Below are 22,292 nucleotides of genomic sequence, written 5' to 3'. Positions count from 1 at the left end.
AGATTTGGAAGCTGGAACTCCCAACTACCCTAACCCCCCCCCCCCCAAAGTGATTGCCATATTAGATTTATTAGAGGGCCTCTCCACAAATACACTAATAGTAGCATGAATGATGTGTTGATGACTGCACGACCATTGCAATGGTGGCATGTAAATGACCCTTTAAAAGACCCTGCAGTGCCTATGCAACAGAATCTAGCAGACTTTTGTTTTGGTTGTAGGGCGAGCAGCTGATCAGCGGAATAATTATTTAGTCAGGGAATACCTGTATGAAAAGGGCCAGAGTTCCAGGGGCCTCATTTATGAGGCCGTGCTTGAGTTTTGCGCTTCCGATGCCTCACTTTTTGTGACGCATCGGCGGCGTAAAACATGCCTCCTGATGCGCACTATTTACAAAGTGACGCATCTAAGCAGATGCGTCACTTTGTGAACCCCTGCGCTACATTATACCTGCGTCAGGTATAATGTATGCAGAGGGGGCGTTCACCCGCAAAAAGCCTCGTAATAGTGACGCAGTGAAATCTATGAGATTTCACTGCGTCACTTTTAGGATGCTGTTGCGTCAAAATCTTGCGCCTGCCTCACAGCAGGCGTAAGACTGACGCAAGCCCTTTCACATGGGGCTTTCCCCATGTGAAAGGAAGCATTGCTGGAGTTGCGTCACTTTTGTGACACACTCCAGCAATGCGTCACTTTTGCGCCTACAGATACGTCAGAAATACTGACGTATCTGTAACTCCTTGCGACATGATGCGTCATATTATAAATATGACGCATCAATCATGTCGCAGGGAGAGCGCAGTGAAAAGTGACGCATTGCTGTTTTCACGCAGCGATGCGTCACTTTTCATAAATGAGGCCCCTGGCATCTGGTGTCGTCCAGGTGCATATGCGCTTGCCATAAGCATGCCAGCAGCGTGCTGCTGCCATATTTATGAGGCTGACTTCCCCCTGTAGGGCCCTTCTCTTCCCAACCACTGGCACGCGGCCCAGAGAAAAGCCAGCATTAGCATGAAGTGCAATTAATCCAAATATTTTTTTTTAATATTTTTATCACAATTGTAAATAAGCAAAACCCACAACAAAAAGTGAAAAGTCCATTCTGCAGCACACATAGAAAGAGGAAAACACTTCTCGTGGTTGTTTTTGTGCAGGAAGGAGTCCCTTCCTGCAAAAAAAACTATCTCCCCAAAGCACAGGCACCCTTGCACCATTGTGCAAGGGTGCCTGGTTGGCATATGGCAGCCATTTGTGAACCAGCGCAGGGTAAAGCACAGGTATATGACATATTATTATAAATATGTTGCATTCCAGTGACTCAGTGTGGCACAGCCAAATGGCCTGAGGTGCCGCGCTGAGTCACTTTCTCGTAAATTTGGCCCTTAAAGAACACCTGGTGGGTATATTTATTCAATTTCTACACTTAAGTGGCAGGCATATCACTTGCATTGTTCGTGCTGAGCACTGTAGCACACATGCAATGATATATAAACTTGTTATTGGTCAGGCAGACCTTAAAAGTGCCAAGACATATATACATCATTACAAATTACATATTCCTAATTCATTAGATTCTACAAAACAACTCATTGGTACATAAACACAGTTTACATATGGGATAAAATAAGTAAATAGGAAACTAAATTCATTAAAAATCATTTAGCTAAAAGGATTTACACATTTTTTTTAAAACAATGAGTTATTGAGTCTCAGGCCTTCTACTGTTATAAGTTGATATGTTGTGTACTTAAAACAGTCCAGACTGCTGTTCACTGGTCAGGGTTAATAAATCGCAATAGAACAATTTGACAGGGTAAATAATGTCAGTCATAACTTCCTTCTATACCTCCCCAACACACCTTAACCCCTTCGCAGCGGGGCTAATTCCCCCGCTGCGCTGGGGGGAGGGGGGCGCGCGCAGCACTACGGTGCTTGTGACGAGCTCAGCTCGTCACGCTGCACGGTGGCGCTGTGCTCATGACGAGCTGAGCTCGTCATGACCACGCCCGTTTTTCAGAACGCTCAGCACAGCGGGGGAATTAGCCCCACGTGTGAGCGCCGCGCGTGTCATGACGTGCTCAGCTCGTCATCAGCACAGCGCAACTGTGCCTCATGAGGAGCTGAGCACGTCATGAGCACGGGAGGGGTTAAAAGTGCCATTACATATAAGACTGTAGATTGATGCGCCCTAGGCCTTCAGCTTTGATATGTTGGTACATTATATGCTTTAAAACAATACAAAGTGCTGATCGCTGACCAAGGTTAGGGAATCGCATTAGAACAAGTTGTCAAGGTAGATGGTTTCAATTGTGCCTTCCTTCTGATTCCCCACATATGGCTTAAAAACTTAGCGGTCATGGTGAAACGAGGAGCAATGCTTTATTTCTCTTTGTTTTTGCTGTTTCTATGTGTGCTGCATTATGCAGTACACATAGAAATAGCAAAATGCCAGGAATCATTGTTTATGTGCAGAAAAGTGTCCCTTCCTGCATATAACCAATCATTAAAAAAATGACGATTTGCAAATCACCATGTGTCATTGTTTATGCCCAGGAAGGGACACCTTCTTGCACATAAACAATCATTCCCCCAATGCAGGCACCCTTGTACTATAGTGCAAGGGTACAACCTGGGAATGCGTTGGATACCTCAGGCTCCCCTGCCCTTTTCTTTTGGTGAACGGCAGCGCAGCAGGAAGGCTTGCTGTGATGCTGTGCATCAAAATATTGCATATGAGGCCCATAATATTTAATTGAACAACCTAGCGCCAATTTCATACATTGTTTCACAGGGTTTCAATATGTTGCCTCTAAACCTCACTTGGAGAAGCCATGTACAATGATTAATTCTAGCATTATGTTCTGGGTGTGTTTTAATGTACGCTTTCCATAAGCGTAAGGGTTTGCTTGTAAATTGTACTAAAAATAGGCAGTACACCTTTTGAAGTATTTGTTGAATGTTTATGAGTCTGTAACTCCAATGTATTCCACAAAGTGGCTTTCTTTCGGTAGGTTTTGACTGAGGCACAAATTCCAGGGAGGGGCACGATGGGAAGTAATGGGGCAGAAACTGCCAGAAGGAAGAGGTATCCACTCATAAGCTTCTTAGCTCCTTAAGCGTTACATGAATATCTGGAATATCAAACAAATAAAAGGTGATGGGAGGATGCTTGCAATAAATCCAACCACTGGAAATCTCTTGGGGTAGCATTCCAAACTATAATTCGTTTAACCATCATGCCATCTCAGATTAGATTCATCCATATGCAAATCAGTCAGGGCCTGCACCAATAAGAAAGGTACATTATGCAAGACCTCCCAATAATGATAGAATATTAGTGAGTATTTTTTTTTATCAGTATAGGTCTGTGAGGAAAGGACTGTGCATATGCTCCTCTACTCCCACATTTACTAAAGTTTGCACAGGCACTCACGTGGAACCAAAGTGACACAAAATATAGGGGCATATGTACAAGCCGCTATCGCAACCACAAGGTCAGTTTTACTGACGTTGTGGTGGCGATAGGTCCTTTGCCTGATTTAAAAGGCAGCATTAAGCCACTTAATTGGCTTAATGCTGCTTTCTATATAAGGCCCCCCTTTCACACTTTGGTTAGCGTGAAAGGGGTGGACAGTGGGTGTTGCGCTGAGCGTTCCACCATAACACTCATTGTTTTTTACGCTGCCCCCTATGTACATGGGTGGCGTACATAGGAGACAGCGCCAAAATTAAGACCATGGAAAACCTGGTCTTAAGTTGACGAAATGAGGATAAATGCATTATTTCTCCTCGTTTTTGCTTTTCTCATGTGTGCTGCCATGGATTGTTTATGTACAGGAAGGCACGCAGACACCCTTGCACGATGGTGCAAGGGTGCCTGCGTTTGCGCCACACTACTAAGTGTAGCGGCATCGCAGGGGAAAACACAAGGCTGCACCATATTGCTGTAAATATGGTGCAGCCCTGCGTTTCAGAAGTGGCAGAGAGAGGCGTTATGCCAGGAAGGCTAACCTCTCTCCGCAACTTCCTTGTAATTATCCCTTATAAAGTTAATTTGCCTACCATTGGAAAGTCTACCATGCTCAGTGTTAATTTTGTGTTGACTGACAAGAGAGCAAAACTTTATTAAATGTGAGTCCTGGCTAAAATATTCAACAACTTCATGAAGTACCATAGATGTGATAAATATTGACACCAAGGGGTTCATTTACTAATGCTCTGCATGGGTGCTCTCATGGCTGAATGACACAAATCATTGCATTGTTTACTTACCCTTATAAATAAAAAAAAACAGGTACAAACACACACCCACCCCTCCACCCCCACCCCTACCCCACACCCCAAGATACAACAAAAAGAACATTTCGTCAAATGGAGTGCAAACTGGAATAAATATGGCTGATGTAAACGGCTTTGGAAACAACAAAAATGATAGTCCGGTGTGCAAGTGTGATGGGACAGGTGTACGAATAGTAAACGTGGTAATGAGCACATGCATGGAATGAACAGCGACACACTTCACCAAGCAGTATTATCATGCCTAATGAGCAGCGGAGGAAGTACGTGCGTGACTTTCAATAGAATGGCAGGCACTTCGGCCAATGACCAATGGCAAGGATGGGCTTGGAACATGCCTGTTTCATCCCATCTCCACAGAATGCAGCCATGATGCACGTGCATGGGAGGGAGGGAAGTAGTCAGGGCTCCTGCTTGTGCCATCTTCACAGATTGCAATCATGATGGATAGTTAGAGGCTAAAAGAATAGGCATAGGCTGAGAAAGGGCAGGGCCGTGGTTCTACCATCTTTAGACAAAGCAGTCATGAAGACACAGGCTCAGGATAGGGAGGCACAGGCAGCAGAGAGGCTTAGGAGTTGGAAGGGGACATGCTTTTGCCATCCCTAGACAATGCAATCATGATGCATAGGCGCTGGATGGGGGCAGGACACATGCAATCCGAATGGGCAGTAATTACGATGGCTGCTGGAGGGGCAGATGGCATACTGCTACATCCCTGGATGATGCAATTTTGATGGACAAGCAGGGGACTGGTAGAAGGGCACAAACCATGCATCTGTTGCTGGAGATCAGAGCCATTTGAATCAGGTTGTGGCTGTAATGGATCCCTTAGCAGAACATTTAATGGGTAAATGGACATATTTCTTTCAGTGGAAAATGGAGTAGTAGTTGCTGGGATGTAGATGAAAGGGGTCAATAGTCTTTGTAGTAAAGTGCTCAATGTGAAATGGAGGTAAGGGTTTACTGGTAGGGCAAGGAAAGGGGTGGCTGATCCGTGGTTATAATGGGTTGCTAGGCCGTGCATGTAGGAAGGGAGTCACTGGGTCGTAGAGGTAAGGCTTACTCAACTATGAAGGGAGGTTACTGGACTGTGGAGGTAAGGAGGCCACTGGACTTTGGAAGTAAGAAGTCACTGTGGGGCATATTATCAAGAGGGTTTATCTCCGCTTTTTTGGCTTTAAAAGCCAAAAAAGCGGAGATAAAATGACCTCCCTATTACCTAGCTGTCGCTAACACCAGTTAGTGACAGCTAGTAGGAGATAGTGACCATCTTGGGCCCCACTTTGCATGTCAGTGATATTTATCACTAATAACATGCAAAGTGGGCATGCCAAGATGTTAGCGACTGGAAACAGTCGCTAACATCGCTATCTCCTATTACCAACTTTTGGAGATATTCGCGCTAAACGCAAATATCTCCAAAAGCTAACACCTGCCCTGAGCAGTTCTTAGCCATGTTATCCAATGGGAGGTGGATAACATGGCTAAGAGCATTAGCTCGGTAATGCATGAATATCGCTGACTTTTCAGCGATATTCATGCATTGCGGCCGTTTTTTATCGCATTTGCGATAAACCTTGGTAATACCAAGGTTTATCTGCGATAAAAATTGCCGCAGCTCAGCGGTAAATTTTTGTCTCTAACCAAGCAATAGCGATAATTATCGCTATTGCTTGGTAATATGCCCTGTATTCTGGAGATAAGATGTCACTGGAGGTAAGGGTCAACTGTGCTGTGGAGGTAACAGATCACTGGATGTTGGGAGTAAGTGAGGTATATGTCTTCCTCAGATGGACCATGGGGTCATGTTCACTAAGCTGTGGCCATAAGAGATCACTTTGCTGGTAGGTAATGGGTAAACAAAGCTGGAGACAAGGAAACACTAGCCACGGTAGTAAGGCATCATGAAGCTGCAGAGCTGAGGTGCTAACTCATTTAGACAATGTCTCATAATGGAGACTGCAATTCTGAGTAAAATCTGATGATGATACTCTTGGGCAAAAGCCAAAACTGAGTAAAAGCTGTTTCCACTAAAACCAGTATGTTTGAAATCATGAGTTTGAATTCAGAGTCTGATATATCTAAAAACCTACTTCCAATAAATTTCTGAAGTCAAAGGAATTGTAATAATATTTGTCCGTCAGATAAAAAATAAATGGAGGGGCAAAGAAAATGTTCACAAGGTGTGGTAGTCTTTTTTTCTTTGTCTAAAATTCTGAAAAGAAAAAAAGGAAGGAGCTAGGAGAGAAAAAATAAGACAGCCATTGGAGGAGAAGATAAAAAGGGAAGTATTCCAAGTGGTCTGGAAGGGAAAGGGTGGTAAAGGTCAGTTGGGTAAAAACAAGGCGAGAAAAGAGACAGCTGTTTCAGAAGCACCTCAGTGAAGGGGACAGAGGGATTTAAAGCAAAAAACTCAAAGAATGAGGATATGTGGTGGCACAGGTGGGAAGTCTCACTGATTTTTAAAAAAGAAACAGACATGGAGGGAAGTGGGGGTAAGGTGAGTTTACCAGGGGTCCTCCTTTAAATAAGAGCAGAAGAATTCAGGAGGAGAAATGTAACTAGTGAAAAAACTGCAACGCAAACTTTCCTCATGTAGGAATTCATCAGGTTGTTTCAGTCAACCTGGTGAATCTCACTCAAGATGAAATATTTGTGGAAACTGTTTCGACCAAAGTCGGTTGTCAAACCAAACCAATTTAAGCAAAATGATTTCTTCATCAGTTACACATAGAGCCTTTTTTTCACTACAGGTCACTTGGCTGGATAGATCAGAGATCAGTGGCTGTGGAGGTAAAGGGGGCATGATTGCTTGTTGAAGGATGGGTAGAGCTTCATTAGATGTGAAGGTAAAGGAGCAGACTTCTCTTTGAGGATAGATTAGCCTCGGTGTCTGTAGATGAAAGGAAGCCATGCATCACTAGCAAAGAAGAATGGAGGTTGCTTCTTTGACTGTGAAGATAAAGTCATTAAAGATTCTATATTGAAGAATGGGATTAACTTCATTGAGTCTGAAGGTACAAGGCACGCTTCTCTTCAGAGGAATGGAGTTAGTCTCATTGGCTCTGGGAGCCATGCCTCTCTATTTTGGAATGGGGTAAGTTTAATTGGCTGTGAAGGAAAGGTGGGAGTCAGACTTCTCTTTTTAGGAAAAGGTTTAGTCTAATTGCCTGTGAAGGTGGGGCCCAGGCCTCTCTACTGCAGAATGGAAATACCCTCATTGTCCATGGATTTGGAAGTAAGGACACATGCATCTCTGAAGAATGGAGTTAGTCTCCTTGGCTGTGAATGCAAGAGGCAGTAAGGCTGCTTGACTGTAGAAATTTAGCAGCCTCATTAGCTTTAAGAGTTAAGGAGCTTGCCTCACCACTGAAGAATTTAGTTACCATAATTGGCTGTGAATGTATAGGGGCATGCTCCTCAACTGACAAATTGAGTTACTCTCATTGGCTGTGGAGGTCAGGGGGCATGTTCCTTTGAACAGCAGGTTCTTGAAGTAGTTGAAGCAAAGCCATGAAGGGATGACACAGTTTTTCCCCCACACAAAGCATGGTGGTACCAGATGGCAATGACAGCTGATGAGGCGTGGTGAAGGATGGAGCTCACCTCAAAGGCAGGAGGGGCTTGCGACTAGCACTGTTGGTGTGGGAACTGGGCAAGGCTACTAGATCAGAAACCAGAGGAGCCAAATAGTGAAAAGCCCTGAGGAAGCAAACTGGAGCAAGAGAAAAAAGAGACAGCAAACAATGAGGTCAAACAAGTTGTATAACAAATACCGTGAAGGAGTTCTGATAAAACCAACACCCTGGAGTCCTTAGAACTTTATTTCAGTCAATGGGGAACAAAGTTGTTGTAAAGCTTGGCAGCCGCGGCCCAGTTAATTTTCCCTGGTGTGTCGAATCGCCCCCACGCCCGGCCCCACCGCTCTTATCTGAACGGGCCGCGGCTGACGCTTGGACAGATAGTATTTCTCAAAAGAAGGATGAGCTTGAACATGTGGACATACAGGAGGTTGTATGACCCCAAGACTGGGTAAAGAGTATGTAGCTGGTGAGTTATAAAGCATGGACATTCAGGACATTGTAAAGAACTAACAAGGGGCAAAGTTCACCCAGCTGATGAGCCCCAAAGGGGATAATGTTCAGAAGGTTTGCTGGGCTCTAACATAGGATAACATTCAAGCTGCTGCTGGGTTCTAACCTGGAGTAGAGTTCAGGAGTCGACTAAGCTCAATATGGGGTGAAGTTCTGAGATGAGCACAAACATTGGGAACATACGTAACAATGCTAACCTCGTTGTAAGATGATGGTAATACTGAGCTCAAATACAGCGAAAAGTTCCAGAGGTCAAAGAACTCTCACTTGAGGTAAAATTCAGAAGCTCTAACACAGGATAAAGTGGTGACGCTGACATGGGCGAACAGAGGGAACAATCCTAAGGACGCTAAGATGGGAGCCATTCATGGGGACACTCGGGTCTAACACAGGGCAAAGCTCTGGAGGTTTACAGAGCTCTAACATGGTATAATGTTGTAGCAGCTGCTGAGCCGTAACATTGACTAATGTTCAGGCGGTTGCTGGGATGCAACATGTTCAAACTGCTGGGCTATAAGATGGGTGGTAGGTGAACACTAGCACAGGGACTCTGAGGAAACTGCTAAGCTCTAACATTGGGTAGAGTTTGAGAAGTTTCTGAGCTCCAACAGAGACATTCTGTCGGCTGCTGAGAACTCTTGGGAGTTTTTGTGTAGTAAAACTGAGTCAGTGTTTCATAAGCATTAAAATATAATAGCTATCACATCTGTGGGAGGTTCTTTTGCTTGTCCGGTGAATCCTACTGGCCTTTCTTTCATAGACATCACCTTGTTATGGAAATCTCCTGTTTGCCCTGCAGGCTGGTCCACTTCTACTCTCATGCTGGTCATCAACAGGGAGACTCCTTAAAGGGAAATTCCTCAACCCAGAAAAAAGTGGCCAAAACACCCACCGTGGTTTCCCCCCTGCCCTATGATCCAGCTCTGGCCTTACCTGCCATGCCTCAAGCTGCTGTGACAGGTTTAGTTTCTGCTGAATGGCATCCAGGAGCTGGCTATTCAGTGACATCACGTCTATCCTACACTTCGCCAGCTCCATTTCAACAGCATTCTTCCTGAAAAGTAAAAAAGATGTCAATTCGTGGGGAGAATGGGAGGGTTCAGCAAAGTATCACTGCGGTACCATTGACTTCATGAACACTGAAGAATCATATTGTTGATGATATGAAAAGTACATCAGAGCCTCCAACTAGATTGTTGGCTGAAAACAGACATTTTGGGACTTACTCTGCAGTCACCCAATGAAATACAGTTAGCAAGTCAATAATGTAGAGATTAAGGAGCATATTTACACCAAGGCAAGTCACCTTGCTGCGCTGCATCATAGGGAAAGGGGCAGGAATGTGCTGCATCTAACATTATACGGGGCTTTCCTGTTTTTTGCATGCGCTGGCGCACAATGTGCTGCCTAGCGCCAACGAAGACAACCTTGCACAGTGGTGCAAGAGTGCCTGCGCTGTAAGCAGGATTGTTTTTGTGCAGGAAGAGACATCTTTCCACTTTCTATGTGTGCTGCAGAATGCAACACACATAGAAAGAGATAAAAACAAGGAGACATATGATATATCTCCTCATTACGCTGCACCTGAGGAGGCCTTGCATTTTAACACATTCCCAGGTCTACCAGTAATGGTAAATCTGGGAATGCACTAAAATCCATGGGTGGACGCATGGGAACACCCACGCTCCATCGGTGCAACGCCTCCCTGGGACAGAGTAAATCTAGATTTATCAAGGTCACTCATGGTGGCCTTGTGTAGCTTGAGAAATTTAACTTAAGAGTTGTGTCTCTCTTGTGCCCCATTGCTTGGCACAAGAGCGATGCAAGTCTCTAATAAATATGCCTCTATAAATACATAAGTAAATGCTAGTTTGAAGTTCCAAAATTACTGCACAGGTACGGTTAATCCGATCTTTCTCCTACTACATTTATAACCAAACACCCTCAAGCTTAGAGTGTCTCATAAATTAGGCAAAACAGAGAAACAAACTCCAGGTAGTTTGGTGGGGACAGAGATACAAACTCTGGGTAGTTAGGTGGAGAGCTCCTCTTGCTGGAGTACATCTACAACACCAGCAAAACTCTGCCCACCTCAAAGATTTAGGGCCTCATTTATGAGGTCCTACCAGCACTTTTGCGCTGCCAGAACATCACTTTTTTGATGTTCCAGTGGCGCAATGTGCCACTGGCATATTTATAAGGCCACGTAAAGCCACTTACGTGGCTTTTCATGTCCTTATAAATATAAATATAAAACTGCATGAAAGGGCATTCCATTGGGTGCTGCTAGGGGCTTTCCCAGCAACATCCATGGCTTTTTGACACTGCCCCAGATTAACGAGAAACCGTAAGTCTGAGGCAGCACCAAAAACATACGCCTCCCCAGGGGAGGTGTAAGGGAGGCACAACAAGGAGAAAGAGCAAAAAGCCTCCCATGATTGTTTTTGTGGAGGTAGGTGCACACTCCTGCACAAAAACAATCTTACCGACATGACAGACATCCTTGCACCATGGTGCTAAAGTGCCTGCATTGACTCTGCTGAAACGGCACCAGCGCAAGGGGAGAGGACAGGAATGCACTGTATTAGATAGATACGGCGCATTCCAGCCCTTTTACTTTGATGTAAGGCAGCCCAGCAAGGTGGCTTGCTGCACTACCCTACACCAAAACCCCATAAATGAGGCGTTAAGTATTGTAAGCAGCCTTGAGTTATTAGACAGAATTCTCTCAGCATGACAATTTCTACTTAACTTAGAAGATTGTGGACACCAGGTACTAACTTATGTACAAGTGCTTGTTTTGCTTCAGACGTTGGGCTAGTTGTAAAGTTTTCACTACAGTATGGCGATTGTAGCTAGTATGATCTTTACCACCTTCAGACCTCAGTTATTTTAAGTGAATAGTGCTCTTTGAACAAGTTTTGCATAGAGTGTACACTGTTCTAAGTAGATAACTTTTAATACTCTGTGGTGTATTGTTCATGAGTGTTTCACTATCTACAGTGTGGTACAGAGTAAACTCTTTCTATAGAGTAAACAGTGCTAACAGTACCCACTTTTCCACGTATATCCTCTTTTTTTCTTGATGTAAATTCAGTCACTGTCAGGGGTTTGATACAGGTAAAGACTGTTCGTAGTAGGGCATTAGTTATGTAACAGAGCTTCAGTATCCGGAGGAGCTTGGTTTTACCTGACCATTGTATACAGATTGAACACCATGTGCAGGACAGGTTACGCTTTCATCTGTGGTTCATAGTCAACATGAACTCGGCTACCCATGAAGTGTATGGTATAGGGTAAATGTTGCACTTAACACAAGCTTGCTTTACCTTTGGGGATTGATGTGTGATAGCGGTAACGATGCTTCAGATAATTCTGAGCGATATTGCACTCACTTTCCTAACTCTAATGCTATGCCTGTTTAAAGAGCAATGTGTACAAAAGAAGCTTGGATGACGCTATAAGTGATGTAATCAGTGGTGTCATTAATGAGGTAATTTGAGATGTCATCAGTGATTTCATAAATGTCATGTAGCACAAGTTTTTCAAGACAAAAAATTATACTAATTGAATCAAACGCATTCACAAAGCCAAATTCTTTGTATTTCTCATTTGCAATTAAATGCAATTTATTTGAATTACCATGATTATTAATAAATGTGGTAACACAGTTGCTATTATGTTGCAATTGAAGACAAAAAGACTTTTACAAAATGTGGTGCTCAGGTTGGGGGGGGAAGGGAATGGAGTGTAAAAGTGATTATAGGGAAAAAGTGGGGGTGCACAAGGGCAGGGTGGTGTGACATATATACATCATCATCTATGTTAGTGCTGATCCGGCCTTTCTAAAAAAATGTCAATTGTTCCATAAAAAACACATAGCACTATATGAACACTGCCGCAATGATTACAGTTGTCCTGGCTTGTGTAGAGGTTGTGGTCGACGTTTCGACCCCTCTGGATGTGCTAGATAGATTCATCCTTAGAATGGGGTCTTCCTCAGGACTCGTGGAGTATGGAGCACCTAGTTAAACATCCGTTGTGAAGAACTATGCTTACTACAATGTAAACACCCTTGCACTATGGTGCAAGGGCATCTGCGTTGGTGCATGGCAGCCAAAAGAGCACCAGCGAAGGGAGAGAGTAGAACAGCGCCACTTCTTCGAAGATATGGTACTGTTCTGCTCTCTCCAGTTCATGCAACACAGCACAGCAATTTTTTTTTTGATAATCAAGTTTATTGGAGTTTTAGGTTTAAAGCATTTTATTGCATTTCCATGAAAAAACAATACAAAAAATGAATACAGTCATCGCAAGGAGGCAGTGCAGAGTCTCGGCCCCAGGAGCGCCATCAGTATTCCAGACATTACAATCGGAACATCTTTCAGAGCCTCGGGCTAGGTGTGAATACAGCGACGACAATTTCACTAACCAACATTCCCTGCCCCAACTCCCCCCCTCCCAAACCCCCCCTTCCCCCTTCCCCCGTGCTGAGCGAATGCCCTACCCCCCTGTCACCACTGCTACGTGTCCGCACCTCTCGGCAGGCTCTCCACTCAAGCCAACTAGGTAGGCGGGCTAGTCAGGGATGTCAGTCGCATTAGCCTGAGATATCGGGGACAAGTGATTTCTTTGAATTCTGACTGTAGTAAGGTATGGAAAGATTGCCACAGTTCCTCAAACCTATCCACTTCGCCCACCACCATGAGGGACAACTTCTCCATTCCCTTGGTGCCATAACCTATGTAACCAGCCTGTAGTGGTGGGAAGGGTGGTGGTGCACCAATAGATGAGTATGTTTTGAATCGCTGAGCCTAAGGCGATCGCTATCTGTCTACCCTTTCTGGACCTCAGAGGATACATCAAACCGTTAGGTAACCCAAGCAGGACATAGGCTGGGAAGCGAGGCAATTCAATGTCAAAGCTCTGGTCTATCTCATCTAAGATCTTCTTCCAATAAGGACTCAGTAACGGACAATCCCACAAGATATGTGTCAGTGTGCCAGTCTGTCCACAGTCTCGCCAGCAGGTGCTCGTGATGGTACGGTTCATTTCATGCAGCCTCTGAGGCGTGTAATACCAATAGGTGGATATCTTAGTGAAGGTTTCAGTGAGCCCAGTGTGGTATGCAGAATGACGCGCCCGGTAGGAAATGTTGTTCCAGTCTTTGTGACTCAGCTCCCTCCCCAGCTCCCGCTCCCAGCGCTCCCGTCGGGGTTGTGAATGTGAAAAGGGGGGGTTGTAAGAGTCGGTATAGATCGGAGATGAGTTTGGAGTCAGAGGAGCGCGTCGCCAGCCACATCTCGTATGGAGTGAGTTTCCGATCAGCCAGGCTCCGTACTTGCGGCTGAAGCGCCCAGTGGCGTACCTGCAAATACCGCATACGTTCAGTCTCGGGCAGGTGGTAGTCCCGCCTGAGGTCCTGAAATGATACGACTCCCTCCGGGCCGTATATGTGAAACAAAGCACTGCATCGAGCTGCCCGCCAGAGCCAGAACGCTCCAGGTTCCATCCCGGGTTGGAAGTCGGGATTCTCAATCAATGGTGTAAGTGGTGACGGGAAGGTGGTGAGCTTGTGCGTAGCATTCACGGCATCCCAGACTCGGAGCGGAACTTGCGTGATAAAGGACGCGTAGAGATTGGGGGGGCGGTGAGCTCTGCGCATGAAGGGTATCTCCTGTAGGGTTCTGCCCGCCACTGCCTGGTCCTGAAACAGCCAATGTTTATCAGATTCCCACTTGCTCCACTCCACTAAATACCGCAGTTGCGCTGCCTGGAAGTACTTATGTAGATCCGGAATGCCAAGTCCACTGGACTCAGGTGCCAGCGTGGACAAGGCTCTCTTGAGCCTGGGTTTGCGACCCTGCCTGACAAAGCGTGCGATGTCGGCCTGAGCCTGTCGGATCCATCCCTTCGGGGGTTGAAGCGGCAGGGCCCGAAACAAATACAGCACCTGCGGTAAGAGAGTCATCTTCACCGCGGCAATCCTCCCCAGCATCGACAACGTACCTTTGCTCCAGCGGGACAGTTCCTCCTTAATTTTCTTGCCTAAGGCTGCATAATTGGCTGTCACCATGGCGGGCAAAGAGGGTGCCAGTAGCACTCCCAGGTAGGGAACCAGATCCTTAGACCAACTCATGGGGAAGCGTCCTTGTAACTCAAGTCTCGTGGCAGTGGTCAGCGAGATGTCTAGGGCTGCCGACTTTCTCATATTCATCTTGAAACCCGCTACAGTGGCGAAGGCGTCCAGCTCGGCAATGCAAGCGGGAAGCGCCTCCCTCGGGTTATCAAGCATTAAGATCACGTCATCCGCGTATAAACTAATGGTGTGAATATAGCCCCCCATCCTGACGCCAGTCACTTCCGGGTTCTGACGAATCCTCTGGGCAAATGGCTCCATGTAGAGAGCGAAGAGTAGCGGTGACAACGGGCACCCCTGTCTGGTGCCCCTCTCTATCGTGAACTGGCTGGAGCTGCAACCATTCACCCGCACCACCGCGGACGGAAATCTGTAACAATTGAATATTAAGGTGCGAAATTTCTCACCTATACCTAGTTTGCAAAGCACTTTTTCAAGGTAAGACCAATGTACTCGGTCGAACGCTTTCTCCGCGTCAACCGAAAGCAGCATTCGTTCCCCGGGAATACGGGAAGCCTTCTCTAGGATGTGGACCACCCTCTTAGTATTGTCCACCGTTTGCCTACCGGGGACAAACCCCGCCTGATTCGGGTCCGCTAGCCCCGGCAGGTGAGGAGCTAGATGCGCCGCTAGGATCCCTGTGTAGAGCTTGAGGTCCACATTCAGTAGTGAGATCAGCCGGTAAGAGCCGCATTCAGTTCGGTCCTTCCCAGGCTTGGGGATAACCGATACCGTTGCCCGAAGCAGGTCTGGAGGGATAGCCCCCGGCTCCGAAAAGGAGTTAAAGAGCCACGTCAACAGTGGCGCCAGTTCTGGGCAAAACGTTTTATAGAAAAGTGGGGTGTAGCCGTCGGGACCCGGGGCCTTCCCATGCTTGAGTCGGGATATAGCCGCAATCACCTCCTCGGGGCGAATGTCCCTCTCCAGGTGTTCTGCCTGTTCCGGGGCGAGGGTGGGGAGGTCGACCGAAGCGAGGTAATCAGCCTCAGCTAGGGCCGAGGAGGGTTCGCCCGTATATAAGTCGGCGTAGTATCGACGGAACCCGTCCGCAATCTGGTGATCCTCCGTAGCTTCGGTCCCGTCGGGAATCGACAGTTTCTTAACCCGTTGGTTCTGGTGTTTTACCCGAAGTTTGTTCGCGAGAAGACGTCCGCACCTGTCGCCGCCAGTGTAATACGCGTGCTTCAGGCGTAGCACTGCATACTCCGCTCTGTCCATGTCTAGTGCAGATAGGAGTTTCCGGGCCGCTTTGAGTTGCCTCCAGACTCTGGGGGCCCCCGCCCTCTGATGTACCCGTTCCAGCTCCCGCACCGGGTTCGTAAGTTCGTCCCTCTTTTGTTGTCGTTCCCTATTCTCCGCCGAGGAAATGGCGATAAACTTACCACGGAGCACCGCCTTCAAGGCGGCCCACTGCGTCGCTCGGGTGGTGTCGCCATTATCATTATGCTTCTGATACTCACTAATCGAGTCTCGCACGTGTTTTACAACCGTTTGCTTATGCAACAGGGTGTCCCGAAGGCGCCAGACCCCCCGTGAGGGAGACACCGGCGGCAGCTGGAAAGAGCCCGACACTGGGGCGTGATCTGACAACGTAAGAACCCCCATATCGGAAGCAGTCGCCAGTTCGCAAAGCGGTCCCGTAACCAGGAGATGATCTAGTCTCGCGTATGTCTTGTGCGCGTGGGAGTGGTAGGAGTAGGGCCGGGTAGCAGGGTGTAGGCGCCTCCACAAATCATGCATATCGAGATCTCCCAGGCGGGACTTACTCAGTTGCGTGAACTCCCCCGCTTGCGGGCGTCGCTGCGCAGATCTATCTAAGGAAGAGTTGAAGACCATGTTCAAGTCCCCTCCAATGAGTATGTGTCTATCTGGGGTGGTCGCAATGTCCTCTAGGGCCGAGTGTAAAAACAAGTCTTGGTGGTCATTAGGGCTATATATCGAGCCCACAGTAAACAGCAACCCCCCCATCTTGACCCTGTAGACCAGGAGCCTCCCCCTCTGTTCTGCTACTTTGTGCAAGACCTCTCCTTTAAACTTTCTAGATACCAAGATTGCAACCCCCGCGGTCTTGGTGGCCCCTGAGGAAAAGAGCTGTACCGGGAATTTCGGTGACCTCAGCCTGTGGCAATCTCGGGCTAGGAGGTGAGTTTCCTGCAAGAGACAGATGTCTGCCTGGGTGTTTTCGAGTAGGGACAACACTGCTCTACGCTTGACCGGGTTGTTCAGCCCTTTCACATTAAGGGTAACTATCTTAAGGGCCATTAGTGATCAACGTGAGGGCAGCACTTAATGAGCCCGACTCTCCTCCTGGGACGTCAGTAGTGACCGTAGTGTGATATGGTGGTGCGGGGTGTAACAAATGCAACAACCGACCAGCACAACACCCGAAACTCTGTAAATGTGGTGCGAGGTCAAAGCAAGAGCAACAACAAAATACGACAGCACAATACATACCCCGAATCTCCCCCCCCCCCTGTCCCCCAAACTTCCCTCAACCAGCCCAACTCCCCGTCTCCCCTCACCCCAACTAGTGGCTCGCCCTCCCCCTCTCCCGCCCCCCTCAAGCCCAACCGTTCAAAGAACACCATTGTCCCAGTCTGGTCCGAAGTGGACAAGCCCGTGGAAAGTTATTCGAGTGGACGTCCAGCCACCACCTATGCCCTCCCGGTGCCCCCCGGAACCCTCGCACCTGCAATAATGATGAGGCCAAAACGATCTCCCCCCGGAGTATGCTCAGGCCGTCAAGGCTATATCGCCAGACGACGCGGCTCTGGACGCCTCCCGTATTGCACCGTCCATTTCTGCTCGAACCGTGGGCGAGTCGGGTCGCAAAGGCGTGGGCGTGGAACGCCGCCTCCGCGTTGTCTGCCACCCATCTCTAGTGATGCGGCGGCGTTGAGGCGTGGGGGCGTCTTCATCTGTTGCAGTGAGTCCCAGAACTCCGCAAGTGTCCTGAAGGGACCGAAGCTGATGCAAAGTCCCGTTCCAACGGAAAATGATCCGAAAGGGGTGGCCCCAGGAGTACTGCGTGTCGTGTTCTCGCAAAAAGTCTGTGGCGATTTTAAATGACTTGCGTTTCTGCAGCGTGATCGTTGATAAGTCCTGAAACAGGGCCACCGGGTGTCCTCGGAAATTCAGGGGTTGCCGTCGCCGTGCCTCGCGGAGAATCCTCTCTTTCAAAGGGAAGTCCGGTAGGAAGGCCAGAATGTCCGGGGGCGGCGCCGAGGCTCGTCGTGGCGGGCCCACTCTGTGCGCCCTGTCGATTCGTACAGGGAAGTCTCCGGGTTCGCCCAGTATGTCGCGAAACAGGTCCCTCAGGTAAGCGGCTGCGTCTTCCCCTTCTGCGTTAGATGGAACGCCTCGGACCCGGATGTTGTTGCGCCTGGACCTGTTCTCGAGATCCTCAGCGTGGGCCTGGAGATCGATCTGTTGGTCTCTGAGCCGCAGGACCTCCTGCTGCAGGTGCGTGATCTCCTCATCTCGGGAGTGGCCAGCCTCTTCCATGGCGGACACTCGTTCACCCAGGGAGTCAACCTCTCTCCTCACCTCTCGAACCTCTCCGGCCACCTCCTGTTTCAGCGTTTGAAAGTCCTCCCTGAGGGTGCCGAAGAGCGACTCCAGAAAAGATCTGGTTACCGGAGGCTCCCCCCCTTCCGCACCACGAGAGTTCGTCGGGGGGCTCGGTGCAGGCTGACCCCTGTCCTGCCTCGGGGCGTTTCTGCTGAGCATTTCGGGTAAGGTGCGGTCTTCTTTCTTCCCTCCTCTATTGCCTGACATTACGGAGGGGGGGACGTGCCCCAGTAGGGAAGGGACCCACAAAGTTCTGCGCGGTATGGCGAAGCGGAGGTCGCGATGTACACCACAGCACCTTTCGGGGCGTCACCCCCCTGTCCAATCTTAACAGGCAGGTTCACAGAACCCCGAGGGTGTCGATCCAGGTAAAGCTGCAGTAGTCCGCCCTCAGTGGCTGGTCCCCCCGATTGCGCCGTGGAGAAGAAGTAGATGTCCTGAGGCGGTGACCGGTGAGCAATTCGCCTCTTCTCCAGAGGCGGACCCCCGCGTCGGTAGGGCCCCCCCCACGTCCTCGGGTCGGCGCCTTTGTTACACCAGCCCCGCTGGACTCAGAGCTGCACCCCTCCGTGCCTCTGCGAGAGGCGCCCCGGGCCGGTCCCTCTCCTGGTCACTGCCCGTCCCCGCACTCAGCGCTCCACCCCGTGCGGGATGTTCCACGTGTCCAGAGGGCCACCGGGAGGGCTCCCGAAGCAGCAGCCGGGCTCCGTCTTCGTGTATGGGAGGGCGAGGAGGCCGGGGCCAACCCCTGGGCAAGGCCGCGGGCTCACGCGTTCACTCCGCGTCACCGCCCCGGCCGCGTAGATCACTCCGGAGTCGGATCAGGGTGGGGGCTAGACTCTGTGCACGTTGTCACCGGGGCTGTGCCAGACTCCCCCAGGTGTCCGGTTGTCTCCACCAACCTGTCGGGGGCCTGGGAAAGGGTCCGGGAGTCGGCGTGTATATGCAGGACTCCTGGTCTTTCAGAACCCCGTTCTTGCGTAGCAGCCTCCCGCTGGCTCCACCCCCGCATCACCTAGGCTGGGGCGCCTCCGTCATGTCGGGATTCTCCGCCTCTCGACCTCACCGGCGGTCCGCAGCGGGAGTGCTCCTGAGCCGTCGGTCCCCGCTGTGTCCGCAATGGGTCGCCGAAGCCTCTCGCGGGACCCACTGCGGATCGCGGCTGCTGGCTCTCCGGGTTCCCGCCGACCCTCGGCCTGCTCGCGGTCTGGGGACGTCTCCGGCGAAGCGCCGCCGGGTCTGCAGGGTCACAGGAGGCCCCAGGCAGCGCCGCTGCCCACTCGGTCGTCTTGTGCGTCTTTTCCGCTCGATCTGGGGGAGATCAGCGGTGCAAGGCGGTGTAAGGGCTCCGGGGTCTTGGGAGCCCGCGGGGAAAGCGTCCTCTCAGCCCGCCATCTTGGCCACGCCCCCTTATTGGAGTTTTAGAACAAAAATACATCGGTAGCAAATCAAACACATTATTAAGATAAAGTATAATCGAGAGAAGACGGCAGAGACTCACAAGGCACTGGTGGAATGAGTACGACACTTGCCTATAGTCATACATGTACACGACACAATCAAACCCCTCAAACGGGCAATAAGTTGACCAGATTGTTGCTATATTACGCTTCGCCACCGCCACCACCATTCCCAGGAAGCGTTTATCGGCCCGGGATCCATCAAGGCCATCGAACACACCTAGAATCAAGCGTAGTGGGTCGTGGGGAACCTCCCACCCAAGGGCTTGTGTAAGCTCAAGTTCCACCCCCCCCCCCCCCCCCCCCCCAGAACGGCGCAAGAACGGGACACTGCCAAACCACGTGGTAAAAATCTGCTGGGGCGCGTCTGCAGCGCGTGCAGGCTGGGAGGGCCACATGTGGGTGCTGTACAGGCGTGCTGGGGTGAGGTATGCCATATGGTGGTAGTAGAGTTGGACTAGGTGCAGTATGGAGGAGGTTGTCAAGGTCCTGGGGGCCATAAGGGTGTCTCTCCAATCCGCCTCTTCCAGAGGACCCAGCCACCCCTCCCAGCGGGCACGGAGCCGGTCTAGGGACGCCGGGCCATTGTTCACCAGGAAGCTATAAATCCGCGACACCCCCACTCTCCCTAGGTTCCCCATCATCACCTGGGCCTCCAGGGGACTAAATTCCGAGAAGGAGGTGGGAAACGGAATGTGAGTGTGGAGGGCATGCCTGAGCTGTAGGTACTTGTAAAATTGGGAGAGAAGGAGGGAGTGGCGTTGTTGTAAGTCTGCGAAGGATCTGATATGGTCCCCCACCCAGACGTCTCCCAGCAGCGAGATCCCGATGAGATCCCAGCTACGAAAGTCCTGAAGAGACGAGACCTCTTCCAGCCAGGCTCCGCTCTACAGGGGCGTCTGTCTAGTGAGTTTCCAGTCCCACTTACAGCACAGCTATTTTACGTGCTGCTCTGCACTGCATGAATCGTATTTAAATGTTATGTTATGTTATGTTAGATACATTTATAGCGCGCTCAGCTACTCAGAAGAGTGTCCCGGCGCGTGCAAGGTAAAGGCAAGAAGTGCCAAGGAATTTAAAAAAGAAATGTTTTAAGTTTTTTTTTTTAAACATCACGTGATCCTCAATACTCCTGAGCGCCAAAGGTAAAGCATTCCAAGCCAGACTAGCTTTCTTAACAAGTGAACAGCCACCCAGCCTGTGGCGATTAAATCTGGGGTCTGCAACAAAAATTGCGAAGAAGAGCGCAGCTGTCTTGCAGGCGTGTAAAAGACAAATCTTTTCTGAAGGTAGCTAGGGCCAGTATCATGCAGGGCCCTACGAGCCATGGCAAACATCTCGAACTGAATTCGAGAAACCACCGTGTTGACAGGCCTAGTAAGAGTCTAGCGGCAGCGTTTTGAACAACCTGCAGTTTGCCCAAAAGATAGCCAGGAATGCCCACATACAGGGCATTCGCGTAGTCCAAGCGAAACAAAATCAGTGCGCGGACCACTGTTTCTCTAGCTGGTCCTGAAAGAAAGGGAAGGCATTTTTTCAAGGCTTTCAAAGTACCAAAGCACGTCCCGACGAGTTTCTTAACTTGTGTCGAGAAATTCAAATTTTCAGAAAACCATATGCCAAGATTTTTCGCAGTGGTATTCCCTGTGCTAGGCATAGGGAATCCGGGGGGCCATAGCTTTACTCTGAAGTCGTCTGGAAAGGTCCCATACAAAAGAACCTCCGACTTACCTTCGTTGCACTTCAACTGGGCTTGAGCCAACCACAGAAACACAGAGGCGAGACAATACTGAGCCAACTGCACCGAGGCGGCATCCCTTCCCCAAGAGAAAAGCAACTGCGTGTCGTCCGTATAGGCCATCACCTTGGCCCCCAATGACTCCGCCAGAAACACCAGCGGAGTCAGATAGATGTTAAATAAAAGGGGACTAAGCGATGACCCCTGCGGAACGCCAGTAGCCAGCTGCTGAGGCTCAGAAGTACACGGGGGGAGCCAGACCTGTTGCGTTCGGACTTCAAGGAAATCAGGGCGGACATGTACAACCAATGGCTGATACAGGATCATGAGTATATGCCTTATTGCTCATATCCCTTGTCTAACGCATTACCTCTCAGCACTTGTTCCTACCCAAGCAGCATGCGTATTCCACGTTAATCATTTATTTTCTAAATAATTCGGCCTCTGTATGTAAACCCATCAATGGATTAAAAACCTGTTTGATGACGACAGCCTGGGGCAGTGGGCTTTGGATCACAGCTATAGGGAGTCATCCCAGATACCCCCAAGGTGGATGCCTCTATGTTTTTAGATAAACACATTTTTATTCAGTTTACAGAAGGAATGCGCAAAATAAATGAAAAAAAACAGGCCGCAATTACAAACCCTAGCTGTGGACGGTGGAATTAAGCACAACAGGCGAATCTATAAAAGATTCAAGATACGCATATATAAAGAAGTCTTTTACGTTACAGCTGTTGCTTTGATCGTGGATGCGGCAAGCGCTTGTATTTATAGCTGTGAGGCGACACTCCTGCACTCAAGGAGCATTATTTTACAGCCGCCATTATGCATTGGGGTAACGCGGGAGCACTCCATTCCAGCTCTGCGTCTCTGCAGGGCCACTGGTGCACTCCAGGACTGTCACACTTTTCTTTACAGCCGTCACTCTGCACTCTAGGGCTGTCACAGCACCTTATCCAGGCTCCCAGCCTGCATGCTTAGATTGCCAG

General features: G+C 49.1%; 1 protein-coding gene across 1 annotated transcript in view; it reads right to left on the bottom strand.

Moving 5' to 3' along the window:
• BICDL1 (BICD family like cargo adaptor 1) overlaps nt 1–22,292 on the bottom strand; it is a 358,177-nt gene that overhangs the window by 13,874 nt on the left and 322,011 nt on the right. The window contains exon 9 of the mRNA XM_078667656.1: nt 9,327–9,447. Within this exon, the coding sequence (XP_078523782.1) occupies nt 9,327–9,447 (121 nt within the window). The remainder of the gene's footprint in view (nt 1–9,326; nt 9,448–22,292) is intronic.

This window comes from Lissotriton helveticus, chromosome 11 (assembly GCF_964261635.1).
Source record: "Lissotriton helveticus chromosome 11, aLisHel1.1, whole genome shotgun sequence".
In the NCBI taxonomy this organism is placed as follows: Eukaryota; Metazoa; Chordata; class Amphibia; order Caudata; family Salamandridae; genus Lissotriton; species Lissotriton helveticus.
Note: the sequence above shows the minus strand (reverse complement) of the source record. Positions and strands in the feature narration are given on the sequence as shown.